Source organism: Prionailurus viverrinus, chromosome A1 (genome assembly GCF_022837055.1).
Source record: "Prionailurus viverrinus isolate Anna chromosome A1, UM_Priviv_1.0, whole genome shotgun sequence".
Lineage (NCBI taxonomy): Eukaryota > Metazoa > Chordata > Mammalia > Carnivora > Felidae > Prionailurus > Prionailurus viverrinus.
The window spans coordinates 189,010,849-189,028,541 of NC_062561.1; the positions used below are offsets into that span (position 1 = coordinate 189,010,849).

Here is a 17,693-nt window from a genome sequence, read left to right on the forward strand (position 1 = left end):
AATGAGCACTTTCGGTCTTCAGGGGCTCAGAACGAAAATCTTGGAGGTCTTCCTGATGTCCCTGTTTCACATCCCACATCGGGTCCCTTAGCAGGGCCTCCTAGTAGCCTTAACTTCGAAATATGCTCAGAATCTGGCCCCTTCTTACCTCCTCCAGCACTGCTACCTGGAGCCTCTGATCTGGTTTTCCTTGACCCCCACTGTCTATGTGCCCCCCACCACATGAAGAATGTCACTACGTTGATATCACATGGCTGCCTGGTTCTGGTAGGAGGGTGGCGTTCAGGATCTTTTTTTTTTTTAATTTTTTTTTCTTAATGTTTTTATTTTTTTTTGAGACAGAGGGAGACAGAGCATGAGCAGGGAAGGGGCAGAGAGAGAGAGGGAGACACAGAATCGGAAGCAGGCTCCAGGCTCTGAGCCATCAGCACAGAGCCCAATGCGGGGCTCGAACTCACAGACTGTGAGATCATGACCTGAGCCGAAGTGGGACGCTCAGCCAACTGAGGCACCCAGGCGCCCTAGGATCTTAATAATATTTTAATCACGCTTAGGAGGAGAGTGATACTTCTGTGATCAAAAACATTTTTAAATAGAAGATGGCCCAGCCCCCTCTCCCACCCCCTAGCCTCAGGGCCCCCAGACTGCGCTGCTACCCTAATTCTTGGCCCTTCAGCTCAGGTCTCTGCACACCTGGAAGCTTCAGGAGTACCTCACAGAAGGTGACCTGCTGGCATCCCGCTGCTGGCAGTCAGGACCTTCCCATCTTGAAGGCCCCACCTGCAGGCCCCAACAAGCTTGTCTGGCTGCTTTTTACTGTCCCGGTCTCAGTTTCCTTCCTGTTCATTGTCTGTCGGAGGAGGGGGGGTCTGGCAGGCTCAGGGGCTTTGAAGTCAATGGCTGCTTTTATTTCCTCCTGGAGACTGGCTTGTTCTTAGGGTCTTGCTCCGTTGTTCCTCACAGACTCCTAGTCAGTCTGGGAGGCTCCTTACCACACACCTATCCCAGAGTCCACAAACTAGGGCTGATGCTGGGTGTGGCCACGCGGCAATTTTTTTTTAAGCCAGTGTTTTAAAATTAAGCAATATCTCAATTTCTTCCTTCTTTTGAAAAATCTAACAGTCTAGCAATAATAGGCCCAAATTCTGAAGCTGGGACCATCAGAGGGTGTTGAAAGGGCTTCTTGTTCTGGATGTGCCACAGGCTGTTGCTTCACGGCTGTCCTACCACTCTATCCTGCTCCCCTGTACCTCCCTGGCACCTGGGCCTTTGACCCTCAAAGAGAGAAATACTTCCCTATCCCTATCTCTTTCAAAGTGGGGGTGGGGCTGGGGCTGGGGGTGGGGTGTAGACCAGGAGAGCTGTGAGGCTTTTCTTCACCTCAGCAAGCTTGTCTCACTTAAACGTTGTCTTCTGGATCTCATTATGTCCCTGGGTCTGTGCGCCCCCACGATTTCATTCCATCTCCTCCTTTGATAGAAGAAACTGAGGCCCACGGAAAGAAGGCTGCTCGCCAAGTCCCCACAGTGAATTTACACAGTGCTTGCTTCAGGCTCTAAAGAGCAACACCCTAGGAATGTTCTAGCCTGTTGGTTGTTATTCTAGGAAGGTTCTAGCCTGTTGGTTGTTATTCTGAAGGGGAAACATTAGCGAGTAGTTTGTACTTCCCCAAATGTTTCTTCTTTTCAGTCACAACATCTTTTTTTTTAAGTTTATATTATTTATTTTGAGAGAGAGACAGTGGGGGAGGGGCAGAGAGTGAGAGGGAGAGAGAATGAATCCCAAGCAGGCTCCAAGCTGTGAGCGCAAAGCACAACACGGGGCTGGATCTCCAACCGTGAGAACATGACCTGAGCCAAAACCAAGAGTCGAACTCTTAACCGACTGAGCCACCAGGCGCCCCATGTCACAGCAGTTTTAGGGAAAGAATAGTTCCTCCTTTGTACTAATAGGAACAATAAGGCTCAAAAAGCATACATGTCTACGGTCACACAGCTCTCTCGGTCTCGTATGAAAAATGGGGACAGTAACTCCTTACCAAATGAAGCCTGAGTCAGGTGATTCCTTCAGGCCCTGTTTGTGCTGCTATCCATACGCCCCTCATTTATAAATTAAATCAGCAAACCTGTATTGAGCACCTCCTTGAAATCAGGCACTGTGCTTACTGTCCTCAAGAAGCCCACACTGTGTGAGGGCAAATAGTAATGTTGGGGAGAAAGAGGGAAAACTTTCCCCCACGTGTTGCCCATGGAGGGAGAGGGATGAGTTCAGATTAAGAGTGATATGGCACAGAATATCTCGGGGAGGAAACATGAATGGGTGTCTTAGTCCATTTGGGGTGCTCTAACAAAATACCACAGACTGAGCCACTGATAAGCAACAGGAGTACATTTCTCACAAGTTCTGGAGGCTGGGAACCCAAAGATAAAGATGGCATCAGCGTGGTCACGTTCTGTTGGGGGCCCTCTTCCTGGGTCATGGCCAGCTCCTTCTCGCTGTGTCTTCACACCGTGGAAGGGGCTAGGGATCTCCCTTGGGTCTCTCTCATAAAGCACAAATCCCACTCATGGGGGCTCCACCAACATGACCTAATCACCCCCAAAAACCCCTCACCTCCTGATGCCATCACTGTTGGGTGTTAGGGTTTCAACATACGAATTTGAGGGAGACACAAACATTCAGACCATAGTAGTAGGTTTCCTCTGAGTTCGACTTCAGAGGGGACAGAGGTGGGAACTGGGTCAGCTATACAATTTGCAGGGCCCCATGCAAAATGAAAATGGGGGGGGGGGGGTCCCCTGTTCAAAAAGCAGAGAAATGTGCTGTTAAAAGCGGTAAAATATAAAGGCTTTTCTTTTCTTTGTCCATCTCTCAACTTGTCATGGGTTTTCCTAGTTGCTATTTAATTTTCTAAATAAATAAATATTTTAAATATTAACATGAGTTTTACTGTTCATCTTTATATTGTGCGATGTCACTTTTCTTTTTTTAAAACACAATTTTTTTTTTTTTTTGAGAGAAAGAGGGCACGAGTGAGCAAGGGGCAGAGAGATAGGGAGGGATAGAGAATTCCATGAGGGGCAGAGAGAAAGAGTGAGAGAGAGGGAGAGAGAAAGAACCCAACAAGGCTCTGCAGTGTGGAGCCTGAAGTGGGGCTAGAGCTCACCAGATGTGGGATTTGAACACACAAATCATGAGATCATGACCTGAGCCAAGTCGGATGCTTAACTGACTGAGCCACCCAGACTCCCCTTAAACATTTTTTTTAAGTTTATTTATTTTGAGAGAGAGAGCACAGGTGCAAGCAGGGGAGGGAGAGAGAGAGAGGGAGAGAGAATCCCAAGCAGTGTCCGTGCTGTCAGCACATACCCCAACTCAGGACTTGATCTCACAGACCCTGAGATCACGACCCGAGTCAAGATCAAAAGTAGGACGCTTAATTAACTGACTGAGCCACCCAAGTGCCCTGCAGTGTCACTTTTCAATGGAATAATAAGAGTATTAACTCATATGTAGGATCCCTGAAATTATACAATTCATGTTTCATGGCTCCTATGTGGATATGTATTTAGTTCATACACTAACAGTAGTAATGCCACAGGTAGTTAACTGCTCTTACTTCACTTCTTTTTCTTTTTTTTTTAAGGTTTTTTTTTTAATTATTTATTTTGAGAGAGACAGAGACAGTGCAAGCAGTGGAGGGGCAGAGAGAGAGAGGGAGAATCCCAAGCAGGCTCTGCACTGCCAGCACAGAGCCAGATGTGGGGCTCGAACCCACAAACTGTGAGAACCCATGAACCTGAGCCGAAACCAAGAGTTGGGCGCTCAACCGACTGAGCCACTGAGGCAGCCCTTTATTTCACTTGTTTTTGTTTGTTTCTGTTCTTTGTTTTTGTTGTTGTTTTGTTTTCATTTTTTAATAAAAATTGTATATATTTCAGGTGCACAACATGATGTTTTAATATTTACATACACCGTGATACGAGGGAGGACAGCAAACTACTTAACATATTCATCTCCTCACAGAGTTACCTTTTTTGTTTTTTTAGTGGTGAGAGCACCTGAGATCTATACTCTTCCCAAAGTTTTAGTACACACTATAGTACTACTGACTATAATCACAGAGCAGTACTTTAGATCTCTAGAATTTATCCATCCCACCTAACTGCAACTTTGTACCCTTTGACCAACATCTTCCCATTTTCCCCACCTCCCTGACCCTGTTCTACTCTCTGCTTCTCTGAATTGGATTTTTTTAGATTCCACACATAAATGATACCATGTCTTTATTTGTCCTTCTGTAACTGGCTTATTTTACTTTGCATAATGCTCTCCAAGTTTATCCATGTTGTTGCATACAGCAGGATCTCCTTTTTTAAGCCTCAATAATATTCCAGCGTGTGTATGTATTCACACACTATGATTTCTTTCTTTTCAAACATTTTTTAAAGTTTATTTTTATTTATTTTGAGAGAGAGAGATAGAAAGCAAGTGGGGGAGGGACAGAGATCCAGGGAAGACAGAATCTCATTCAGGCTCTGCCCTATCAGGACAGAGCCCGATGCAGGACTTGAACTCACTAACCATGAGATCATGACCTCAGCCAAAATCAATATCAGACGCTTAACCAACTGAGCCACCCAGGTGCCTCTCTTCTTTTCTTTTCTAAGTAGGCTCTGCGCCCAGCATGGAGCGTAATTCAGGACTTGAACTCACGACGCTGAGATCAAAACCTGAGCTGATATCAAGAGTCAGATGCTTAACCAGCTGAGCCACCCAGGCGCCCCCATATTATTACAATTTCTTTATCCATTCATCCATCCACAAACAGGTTGTTTCCATGTCTTGGCTGTTGTGAATAATGCTGCAATGAACTTCTTGATACGTGCACATCTTATCAATACTCTACCTTTGGCTTGTTGATGAGTAAGGAAGGGCAGAAAGGAAAAGGACAATGGGTGGCCCCATCCCTTCCTTTTCTTTGGTGTCAAGAAATGTGGTTGCCTAATATAAGGAAGCAACACCAGTAAGGATTTGAGAGGGATCCTTAGTCATTCATGTTTCTTAAAATGCCATTGCCTTCTGTTATAGGTTGTATCGTGACCCTCCAACACCCAGTATGACAGAATGTGACCTTATTTGGAAATAGGGTCATTCCAGATGTAGTTAAGATGAGACCATACTGGAGTCGGGTGGGCCCTCGATCCTGTATCACTGACCAGTGTCCTTTCAAGAAAACTGTGAAGGTGGAGGCTGAGAGTGCAGTTATGCAGCTACAGGGCAAGGGACACCACAGATCGATGGCCACCTCCAGAAGCTAGGAAGAGGCAAGGAAGAAGAAAGGATTCTACCCAGTGTCTCAGAGGGAGCTTGGCCATGCAGACACCTTGATTTCACACTTCTTGTCTCTAGAACTAGAGAGAATAAATTTCTGTTGCTTTAAGCCACCCAGTTTGTGCACTTTGTTACAGCAGCCCTAGGAAATGGATATACCTTCTTTCTGTGTTCAAACCAAGTTCTAGTTCAAGAGAAAAGCATGGCCCCTCAGGGTTGTCTCCAGGAACTCCCATGCCTCTTAGGTCCACTGGAATTCTGTGCACCTGGGACATGGATAACATCAGATGCTAAGGGTGGCAAGGAACAGCAGTCTTGTTGGCTCATGCGCATGTTCCGCTGTCCCCTCAGACTTCATTTACAAACACATCTTCAAAGATAAAATTCTTAAGCATTTCAAGTGGTGATGGTAGAGCGTTAAAACAAGCACAAGGCCATTCTGATCACAGGCCTGTGCAACTGCATAGATCACACACCCATGAACGGACCTCCATTGAGAGGGAGATCTATTTTTTACTTTTTGATCTCCTACCTTTCTTTTTTTAATTAAAAACAGTGATATGGGCCAGCTTTACAAATGTCCTAGGTTTTGAGTTCTGTTTGCAAAATGCTGCCTTTTTATTCTTCCTGCCTGCTTCTCAGACCTAATCTGTAGAGTTGTATCTCAAGAATTTCTAGTTAAGGATCATGAAGGATTTGGCCAACATCCTTCTGACTATGTAGAGCACCCAGCTAGAAACAGTTTGAAGGCATTGGCTTGGTTTCTGGTTAAAGACCAAAGTGGTAAACAAAGCTTATGTCTCAAGGTTTATGGCCCAGATGGCTTCCTTCTGTTCCCATAAACAGAGCCAGCCTTCATGATTTGGGTCCTAAATGAAGCAATGCAAACCATTAAAACCCAATGGAAACACCACTCAAAGTATATACCTCATGAAAAACAGAGTGCTTGAAAAATTTATATCACTGACTCCTCTGCCACTGCAGGGCAGGGTAGTTATGGCAGCAAAGGTTGGAAACAACCTAAATGTCCAGCAGAAGAAGACCAGCTACATATCTCACAGTGGATCCATTCCCTGGGACATGGGATAACTGTGCAGCTCCATGGCCACGGCCATGAAACCAAAAGGAAATAACAAGGTGCAGAGGGATGTATACCATATGCTACCACCCATGTGAGAGGAAAAAGGCATAAATGTCTATGTTATTAAATGTACAGATCACTTCTGGAAGGAAACATAAGGCACGGGTTATACTTGGGGAGGAGAATGAGGCCTGGGACCAGGGGGAGAACACATACATTTCACCATAGTATATATTTGTGAAATGACACCTTGTATGATATGAAAACAAAAAGAGAGAGAGAAAGGGAGGTTAAACTGAGCATGTGATGATATTAGATTGATTTGTCCTCTGAGGAAGATTGGAAAGGTCAGAGAAGTTTTTTTTGCCCTCATTTTATATATGGGCCAGTTATCAGTAGATATGATGCTCTTGCCCTAAATCTTTGGTTTCTAGCCTGTGAGCTTCAGAAATTGGGGGTAGGAGGGGGTTCAGTGGTTCATAGTAAGCACTTGATAAAGGTTTGGTTTTGAATGAATGAATGAAGGAGTGAACAAATGAATACTTCTTGGCATGGGTGGGGTATAGGGGGTGGGAAAGGGAACTCAGTTGCACGGTTCCCCTGCTGGCCCCAGAAGAGGCTAAGGGCACTGACATCATTTCTACCTGTGGACAGCGATGCACCACCAAAACCATCAGTGCAATGTATTTTTATTCTTCAGAGATACTAGGAAAACAAGAGTCTTTGAAATGATACACAAAGGACTGCAGACTATGAATGGTTTTTAGAATCTTTTGAAAATCACTCCTGGAGAAAAGCCAACTTTCTGCCTCCCTCTCTCTCTCACTTGTCAGAACTCCTGATAACTGAGGGGTGCCTGGGTGGTTCAGTCAGTTAAGTGTCTGACTCTTGATTTTGGCTCAGGTCACGATCTCACAGTTTGAGCCCTTCGTCAGGCTCTGCACTGACAATGTGGAACTTGCTGGAGATCCTCTCTCTCCCTCTCTCTGCCCTCCTGCACATGCATGCATGTATGCTCTCTCTCTCTCTCAAATAAATAAATTAATTAATTTAAAAAAAAAAGAACTGCTAACAACTGAGAGCTTAAGTTTTTAGGAAAAGAGAGACTCCAAATTAGTGAATAATAAAAGCCCTTCATGTACCCTGCATAGAAATATTATAATACTGCTATGAAAAATAAAGAACAGGGACACCTGGGTGGCTCAGTCAGTTAAGTGTTCAATTCTTGCTTTTGGCTCAGGTCATGATCTCACTTTTCTTGAGATCCAGCCCCACCTTGGGGTGTCTAACAGTGTGGAGTTTGCTTGGAATTCTCTCTCCCTCCCTCTATCTGCTCCTCCCCCCCTCAAAATAAATAAACAAGTAAACTTAAAAAAATAAAGAACAGCAACAACAACAAAAAACAAAACAATACTGAGAGTCATTTTTTTTTAAACCTTATTTATTTTTGAGACAGAGAGACTGACAGAGTGAGAGCGGAGGAGGAACAGAAAGAGATGGAGGCAGAGAATCCGAAGCAGGCTCCAGGCTCTGAGCTGTCAGCACAGAGCCTGACGCAGGGCTCAAACTCACGAACTGCAAGCAAGGTCATGATCTGAGCTGAAGTCGGATGCTTAACTGACTGAGTCACCCAGGCACCCCTGTGAGTTGTTATTCAATGGAAGGCCACTCTAGTAATTTTATCATGTGATTTTATTTTAATAACATTTACTTTTTTTCTGATTATAAGAGTAATGCATGTTTCTTGTAGAAAACTTAGAAATACAGATATCTTAGAATAAAAAGTAAAATAGAATTTTCCATAATCCTACCACTGATTGCATAGTTAATACTTTTATAAATATTCTTCAGTTTCTTTTGCATGTGTGTTTAACCAGTCCTGTTCTAATCATGATTTATTATTTAACCAGTACCTGTTCTAATAGTTCACTACAGTAAAAAAGCATTGTGATAAAACCCCCTGTAAAGAAATCGTTATACTCATCTGCTTTTTTTTTTAAATAAATTTCCAGAAGGGTGCCTGAGTGGCTCAGTCAGTTGAACATATGACTCTTGGTCATTATCTCACAGTTCATGAGTTCAAACCCCACTTTAGGCTCTGTGCTGACAGCTCGGAGCCTGCTTGGGGTTCTCTGTCTCCCTCTCTCTCTGCCCCTCCCCGCTCACACTCTGTCTCTCTCTCTCAAAATAAATAAATAAGCTTAAAAATAATTAAAGGGGAGCCTGGGTGGCTCAGCTGGTTAAGCATCGACTTTGGCTCAGGTCTTGATCTCACAGTTCGTGGGTTCAGGCCCCACGTTGGCCTCTGCTGACAGCTCAGAGCCTGGAACCTGCTTCAGATTCTGTGTCTCCCTCTCTCTCTGTCCCTCCCCCACTCGTGCTCTGTCTCTCTCTGTCTCTCAAAAATAAATAAATGTTAAAAAAATTTAATTAAAAAATAAAATAAAATGAAATTTCAAAAGTGGAATAATTAGATCAAATGATATATTAAAAAATTTTAGTAAGACCATATTTTAGTAAGATAGGATTATATTCCCAACAACACCAAACATATATTTGTCCCAAACATATATTTGTCAACCTTGCATGTTATATTTTTACATATCATCTTTACACAGGGCCATGCTAATCTTCTCTGCATTGTTCCTATTTTAGTATATGTGCTGCCAAAGCAAGCACTCGCATGTTATGTACAGATTTTTTAAATTTTTATTTATTTTGAGAAAGAGCATGAGTGAGGGAGGAACAGAGAGAGAGAGGGAGAGGGAGAGAATCCCAAGCAGATTCTACACGGTCAGCACAGAGCCTGACTTGGGGCTCGATTCCACAAACCATGAGATCATGACCTGAACCCAAATCAAGAGTCAGACGCTTTACCTACTGAGCTACCCAGGGCCCCCTCGCCTGCTGTATTTTTTTTTAAATTTTTTTCATGTTTATTTATTTTTGAGAGACAGAGACAGAGCACAAGTGGGGGAGGTGCCGAGGGAGGAAGACACAGAATCTGAAGCAGGCTCCAGGCTCTGAGCTGTCAGCACAGAGCCCGACATGGGGCTCGAACCCACAAACTGTGAGATTATGACCTGAGCCGAAGTTGGACGCTCAACCAACTGAGCCACCCAGGTGCCCCTATTTTATTTTATTTTATTTTATTTTATTTTATTTTATTTTATTTTATTTTATTTTTTAATTTTTGCCTGCTGTGTTTTTAAAAATCCTCGACAAAGATGTATCACAAAGTTTCTAAAAAAAATTTTTAATGTGTTTGTAGTGAGTACGAACATTAAAAATTTTCTTTCACATTTATTTATTTATTTTGAGAGAGAGAGAGATAGAGCACAAGTGGGGGAGGGGCAGAGAGAGGAGACACAGAATCCGAAGCAGGCTCCAGGCTCTGAGCTGTCAGCACAGAGCCCAACACAGGGCTTGAACCTGTAAACTGCGAGATCTTGACCTGAGCCGAAGTGGGATGCTTAACCAACTGAGCCACCCAGGTGCCCCAGCATGAACATTTTAAAAATGATACTAATCCTTTTGAATTCCTTCTTTCATGGCATACATGAAATTCTGAATTTTGATGTGTTTCATGTGGTAATCATTTATGAGAGGTTCAGATAGTAAGATCTACCTTTTGTCACATTTGTTAAAAACATTTTCTCCAATCTGTCATTTGTCTTTTTTGTGACATCTGATATATCTAACTCTTGCATATTTACTCGAATATATATACTCATCCTTGGCTTTCTTCCTGTGCTTCATATCTGGGCTTTCTCTTCTGAAATAATGCACCTATATTTTCTCTTAATTGTCTTGTATTTTGTTGTTGTTTGTAGTTCTTTGGGCTTGATAAAGCTAATTTATATAGGGACCCCTAAAACGGAGGCCACCCTAGTAGTCTGTGCCATATCACAAATCTAAACCTAAGTCATTCTGCATTTTTCTGGAAACACCTGGCAAGGAAACCTAATATACACCAATCACACATCTCCAAGTTAGCTTTAGCTAGTTTACCTTACCTTAGGAAATAGGACCTGCTAGCCTTATAAGGAAATCTCTAACCTCTTAATGAGTCATGCCTTGCTTCTGCATTACCTCTTCTAACATTCTATAAAACTTGTTCTTGCCCAAAATCCCTCTGGAAGAGGTCTCCACTGCTGGTGAGACACTGCACTCTCCCAATCCATGGACTGTGTTCCCTTGAATAAAGGACATCAGACTTGTTACTAAATTGTTTTGGTTTGTCATTTGGCAGGTATGTATGTATATAATATATATGTATATATAATATATAGTACATGTATATATATTATATATGTTTATTCATTTATTATAAATGTTTATTCATTTTTGAGAGAACATGCATGCATGAGCAGGGGAAGGGCAGAGAGGGTGGGGCAGACAGAGGATCTGAAGTGGTCAAGTCCAATGCGGGGGCTCAGACTCAGGAACGGTGAGATCATGACCTGAGCTGAAGTCAGACGCTCAACTGACTGAGTCACCCAGGCATCACTATTTTAGTTTTGTCATTTGACAGGTTCTTATATTTATTTGAATGATGACTGAAATAAATCTCTAGTTTTACTTTTACCCCCAAATTAACTAATTTCCTCAGCCTAATTTAATGAAGAATTTATCCTTTTCCACACAAAAGTGAAATGCCACATTTATCCTAAGATTGGATTTTAAGTATGTTGTATACGTTTCTAGACTTCAGTTATTCCACTGATGGTTATCCATCCACTCTTGTATTGACACCACACTATTATAATTATACCTTAGCAGTATGTTTTTTTTAATTTATGTTTTATTGGGTTTTTTTTTTAATTAATCTTTGCACTTGACGTGGGGCTTGAACTCATGAACCCAAGATCAAGAGTTGCATACTCTTCCGACTGAGCCAGCCAGGCACCCCAGGTTAGCAATATGTTTTAAGATTTGGTAATATAGGTCTATCTCCTCCATTTTTAAAATTTAAAATTCTTAGATTTTCTCATGGATATTCTTCCATTTGAATGTTACAGAAAGTGTTACATGTTATCTTTTCCAGCCTCATCTACCCACAATCATTAGAATTTTATTAAAGGACTAAATTTGGGTAAAGTTGGTATTTTCACCTTCTATTTCTTCAAGACTTTCTTATTATGTTTCAACTTTTATAATGTCTTCATTAAAAGCCTTTATTTCTCAGTAACTTTATTCCTAGGTATTTCACACTTTTACAAGAGTATATATACTGTATAATATACGTATTATACACTATATATATTTTACATTAAAATTGCTCTTAAACTTCAGTTGAAGCTTGTCAAAGCTGACTTTAAAACTTTTTTCCAGGTGGGTATGTGCTTTCAGGAAACCAGTCAGAAACTAAAGGCGCTTTAGTGGTGGCTATTTATTGAGTGTTCTTTTTATGCCTGACATGGCAATTATCACTTCACACGAATTATCTTCTTTAATAATACAGTATCTTCAACAGGCTGGTGCAATTTTTATTCCCATTTTACACAAGAGGGTTCCCCGTCTTAGAACATGTGAGGAACTTGGCAAAAATTATCCAGTTTGTAGGTGGGTTTGAAACAAGTCTGCGAATCTCAAAAAGTATCACAAAAAAACCATCAGCCAAGAGGACAGCCCACTGTGGTGCCAATAGATCAGCTGATTAAAGGGAGTGCCTTTCCGAAAACAATCAGCTGAATTAAAAAGACAATGCTTTCCATCCACGGTACCGTTGGTTTTCCACCACTCCAAGACGCAGATCTACACTCTGCAGGAACACAATAAATACCAGTTGATTCACTGAGCCTCCTTTTGAATTCAGGACTCCTGGGTAACCAAGAGCGGCTTTTCTGGAGCGTTCGTGGGAATTGTCCGTTTAGAAATCTACCTCCCCATCTCGAGACGAGTTTTAAAAAAAAAAGAAGAAGAAGAAGAATTAAGAAAGAAAAAACAGGTGGAACCGACGTAAAATTGGCCACAGCAGCGCACGCGGGAGACAGAACTTTCTGGGGGCATCCTGCCCGCGCTCTTCACGCGTGGTGCGCGCAGGTGGCGCTGCGGTCCCTGAGCTCCCCGCGGAAGCCGGCGAGGAGCCCAGGAGGCCACCCAGAGCCTCCGCGAAGGTGAGAGGAAGCTTTCCACCCAAGCGGGGGAGGCGGGCGGGCAGGAAGCGGAGCCAGCGCCGGCGAAAGAAAGACTCCAATTCCCAGCCCCCCGCCCCACGGGGTGCGGGCCGCCGGCGCATGCGCGTGGCCCGGCCCCCAATTCCCCCAGCGAGGGAGGGAGGCCCCCGGCGGCCGGGAGGCTGCGAGCCGCGGCGGGACCCGAGCGCAAGCAGGGGCGCGGCGGCGACGAGCGCGAGCGGGGCTGCGGAGGCTAACGTCGAGAGCGTGGGGCGCCCCGCGCGCGCGCGCCGAGCCGCGTGCAGACACCCGAGGGCACCGCCGGCTTGGCCCTGAGAGGGGCCTGGCACCCGCAGCCCCCCACGCCCGAAGAGGGATGCGTGAGTTTTCGCCCCGGCTCGAGGGCAGGATGTGGGAGCAGGACAAAGGCTGGGCGGCGGGGGAGGAGTTGGGGACGGCGAGCCGGTGGCCGCTGCCGGAGCTCCAGCCTTGGGTGAGCTAGCGGAGTCGGCAACTTTCTGCGCAACTTTTGCAAAAAGGAAGATAAAAATTCTGCAAGTTGTTGCAGAGTTCCAGGTGGCCCCGGCTCCCTCGAGCAGAGGGCAAGGGGGCACCGCACCCTTGGCTGGGACCGGAGGCGACCACCGGCTCCTCTCAGCGGGGTAGGAAGGGGCGCCCATTCGGGCCCTGGCCGGGGACGAGCGAGAATAGGGATGCCGCGGGTCCGAGCCGGGGAGGCGTGCTGCGGCTGCTCAAGTTGCCCGTGTCCACGCAGGGTGCGCCCTGAGAGCCCGGTAGCGTCGGATCTCTGTGCTGCATACCCGATGATGGATGAACCGTGGTGGGAAGGGCGCGTCGCCTCAGACGTCCACTGCACCCTGCGCGAGAAGGTCAGTTCCTCCCTGCCGCGGTTGTGTGGCTGGGTATTTAAAGTGCCTTTGGGTCTCGATTCGATGTCCTCCGGTCGTCCCTTGTAGGTACTGGATCTCCTGATGGCCTTGCTTTCTTCCTGCCCTTAGCCTTCTCCCGGAAAATTGTGGGGGAGAAACTGGAGATTGGAGAGCTTTAACTGGTTTACTGGTTAGGAACTCAGAGATCGCGACTGTAGTCCTTAAAGCTATATTTCCCATAGTATTGCCACAAGAGATTATTTTAAATGGTACCTTTAAAAGAAACAATTATTGTGTATTCATTTTAATGTGAAATTTAAAAATGAAAATCTAGCAAGTTCTGCATAGGACAAATGATGCTGATTTCCCATTGATTGTAATGACCTAACAGTTCCTTTTAAGATAGTAGAAGTTGTGACTCAGTAGAAAGAAATGTTAGGTAAGCGAAAGTGTAAGGTATATAGAAGTTATGTCTCCCTCAAAAACAAAAACAAAACCAAAAAAAACCCCACAAGTCTCTAGGATGGAACTGAGTAAACTTAAAAAAAAAAACAGTCTAAATGAGAGGCGACAAAACTGGGAGGCTGTGAGGAGAAAACAAACACTCCCCTGCCAGTTTGCCTCTGGGGGCAGCTGAAATGGGATCCCTGCCCTCCCCTCACCTCAAAGGAAGTGCTGATGGCCACTGAGGCAAGGGCCTGTGTGTCTTGCCTTCTGTCTTTGGGCTGAGACTGAGAAGGGTGGTTTGGGAAACAGGTGTGAAATAGAGGAGTATATTGGTTCTCTAGGGTTGCCTTGAGGAGAGGACTTAAAACAATAGGAATGCGTTCTCTCACAATTCTGGAGGCTACAAGTCCAAAGTCAAAGTGTTGGCAGAGTCATTCTGATCCCTGGCCTTTCTTGGCTTGTAGATGCCTCGTTCCAAACTCTGAGTTGGTTGTCACACAGCGTTCTATGTTTGTTTTTTCTCCTTATAAGGACACCAGTCATTGGAATAAGGTCTCCTTTAATACAGTATTTTAATTTAACTGATTACATCTGAAAAGACCCTATTTCCTAGGTGGACATGAATTTGGTGGGAAGGGGGTGGATACAATTCAACCCAATATAGGGAAGTAGAGGTCTTCCTAGTGGGGTACCTGGGTCCCTACACAGCAGGTAGTACATTTGCACCTAGTGTCTGTGGAGTTCTCCTTACAAAGTCACCAGATATTCAGGGTTGTTGTTTTTTGCCCCCTCATTAGGGAGTGGCTGTCTTCCAGCCAAATTAATATTTTTTTCTTTTGCCTGTACCTGTTAGTCTATCTCTGTCTTGTGTTGGTTACCCAGGCTGTAGCTTTTTTGGTCTTCTCCCTGGAGCAGAATGGCCAAGGTGCCACACATTCTGAGCATCTGGAGAAGAAATCTAGGTCTTAAAGTGTTAGAAGGCAGAGATAGTGGGTTGGTAGGCCAGGCAGTATAGTCCTGGTCCTTTTCTGGAGGTAGTGGCTAAATGAACTAGGAAGAACTGCCATGGAAATTGGGTTTCCTTGTTGATCATAAGATTGAGTGGTTATCAGTTCTCCTCATAGCTTGGGAGCAATGACTGGTATAATTTGTCCCTTTCTAGCAGGAAGGATTTCTGAAAGCAGTATAAACTCAACCAGCTCAGTTGGTTGATTCTCACCTGAGAATCCCCAGTCTTTTGTATGAGTGTTCTGAACACCCCTCCAGCCACTCAGAGGAGCAGGGGCGGGCAGTCCCCCATTAATTGTGCCTCACCCAAGCCATATCGCTCTTAGTTTCCTGTTGGGCTGCCTGCCTCAGAGGGAGAAGAGCTTTGTCGAGGCTTTACAGGATAGAAATGGAAAACTCAGGGGTTGATGCCTAGGGTCCTCTGTGACCTTGAAGCTGGTCTTATCAGGGCAATCCCAGGTTCCTTTGGTTTATAATGTAAATGCCCCCCCCCCATATTAATTATTTTCTTCCTTTATTTCCACTCTCTGTTCAAAGAAGCAGATGCTTTTTTTTTTAATGTTTATTTTTTTGAGAGAGCTTGTATGTGAGCAGGGGAGGGGCAGAGAGAGAGGGGGACAGAAGATCCAAAGCGGGCTCTGTACTCACAGTGGATGACAGCCTGAAGCAGTGCTCGAACTTACAAACCTCAAGATCATGACCTGAGCCGAAACCAAGAGTTGGACGCTTAATCGACTGAGCCACCCAGGCGCCCCAGATGCTTCTTGAGACAATTTGGTTTTATGGAGAGTTTGCAGAGAAAAGTGAGGGCTAAGGGGAACCCAGCAGCCATACCAGCCTCACCTTTCTTAAGGAATGAGGGCTGGCCTTTCATTTTTCCCAGAGTAATTTTTTAGTCAACATCTATTCTAGTACTACATTTCTAACACTGTAGAACAATTTTGTGCGTGTCTGGCTCACAGTAGACACTGTTGTTTGTCAAATGTTCCCAGATAAACACAAAGCGTGTTTGTGTGTGTGCCGTTGAACTGTCATCATCGACCCGGGCGTGGTTATGCTCAGTTGACTGATGCAGGAAGCAAGGCTGGATCACCGAGCTAGTGGAAGCCCCACTTTGTCAGATGTGCCATTCCAGAATAGCATTACACTATAGTGTGTAAAATGTGACACTGTGGAAATGAACGGTGGTGTCAGATGCACACTAGTTATGGCGGTGAAACCCCGAGCTGCTTGTATGACCTCTCTAAACTTCTTTGAACCTGGCTTCCCATCATCCATTCTTCCCACCACCACCAGAACTTAGATCGTGTCAGTTCCCTGCTTAAAGACCTCCACTGTCATCCCATTGCTTTCAGTAAAATTCCCAGTTCTTACCTGTACCTGTAATATCTGACATAGTTGGGCCCCACCTGCTCTCATCTCTTGTCTCCTACATTGGCCTTCCCACATTGGCCTCCTTTCTCTTCCTTTAGTAAGTCGAGCTCATTTTGTGTCTCAGGGCCTTTGCACTGGCTGTTCCCTCTATTTGAAGTCTGCCTTTCTCTAATACTATTCCTCTGTGTCTATCAAAGCATCCTGTTTTGTTTCCTTTATAGTATTTACCAGCATATGGAATTATTGCCTGTTTATTACCTTTTCCCCTACACTAGAATGTACACTCTGCAAGAATAGTCCTGTGCCTGTCTTGTTCAGTGCCAGGTGTCCGTGTCTAGAATGGAGCCTCCCTGATCTGAGTGGAGTGGTGAAAACAATGAATCTTCTTTAGTTTCCTTTTCTGTAACCTGGGGGGTGAATTTGATAGGAATGTTAGGAGTGATGAGAGGACCTAAGAACTGTGGTAGGCACATGACAGGAATTGTGCCCTCACACTTACCGATTGCTGAGTGGAAGCTGAATGCGAAACTGATAGTCCCTTTCACATAGCGTGTATGCAGAGTAAGGCTTGGGGTTTGTGACCACTTTGTGAACACTTCACAAGTGTGACAGGTAGTCCTGATTAAGACAAGGATCATTATCCCTTTGGGCCATTGGATGGTGATGGGGTTGAGGCTGGGAGAGGCCTCAGTTTGCCGAAAGTCACGTACCTGGGACCCAGAAGCTAGGTGCCCTTGGCAAAATCTAAGCAGCCATGGAACCCTCCTTCCTTCCAGATCGCTCTAGAGAAGTGTCTCCCTCTCAGGCCACCTTTATCCCATGCTCAGACTTAAATTGCTTCCTTCATCATCTTTCCTGCCCTATTGCTTCTTCTAGAGCAAACCTGGAACCCCTTTCTCCAGCTACTTTCTGTTGGGGCAAAGGGCTGCCAGCCAGTACAGGGGAATCAGGTTTCTTACTTGTAACACCTGTGCCCTTGAACTTCTTCATTGAACATGAGGGAAGGAGAACATGATCACAGATGATCACTGTGGCCAGTGGGGACAGTGAGACTGTTGGTGATGTTTTCTGGTGACCAGGTATATGCCCTCATGAATATTCAGATTAAAGCTGAGAGCCTCCTTCCCCTCTTCCCCCCAAAAGGTGAATCCACCTTAAGTTTAAAATTAGCTTTAAAATAAAATTTTAAGCTTTAAAATTTAAGATCCCACGCTCTCCAAACCATGTGGACAAGCCCTACTTGTTTTGACCTGGTAGCTTTATCTTCCGGGGCTCCTGGGAGCCTGCATGCTAGAGGTTCCCTCCTTCATCCTGTTCACCTCCTCCTAGGATTGGGGTCATGTGGCACCTTGGGGGTCTCCTTGCCCTGCTCCAGATCTGCAGAGCAATCAGCTGCTTCCTGAAGCTTGCTTCCTTCCACACTTAGAGAACTTGAGCTGT

General features: G+C 44.8%; 1 protein-coding gene and 1 non-coding gene across 5 annotated transcripts in view; one reads left to right on the forward strand and one right to left on the reverse strand.

The window, feature by feature from the left end:
• Positions 1-8,982: 8,982 nt before the first annotated feature.
• On the reverse strand, positions 8,983-9,094 carry LOC125147151 (U6 spliceosomal RNA). Its single transcript, XR_007145030.1, has one exon. It is a non-coding gene; the product is annotated as a U6 spliceosomal RNA (small nuclear RNA).
• A 3,153-nt stretch (positions 9,095-12,247) lies between these two features.
• The window catches only part of CCNJL (cyclin J like), a 62,813-nt gene continuing 57,367 nt past the window's right edge, over positions 12,248-17,693 (forward strand). Inside the window, exons 1-2 of one of the 4 annotated variants that reach the window (XM_047875759.1) lie at positions 12,248-12,534; positions 13,310-13,424. In XM_047875759.1, coding sequence (XP_047731715.1) covers positions 13,359-13,424 — 66 coding nt within the window. In that variant the 5' untranslated portion in view covers positions 12,248-12,534; positions 13,310-13,358. The other 3 variants (XM_047875749.1, XR_007155749.1, XM_047875737.1) reach the window with 3 other exon arrangements.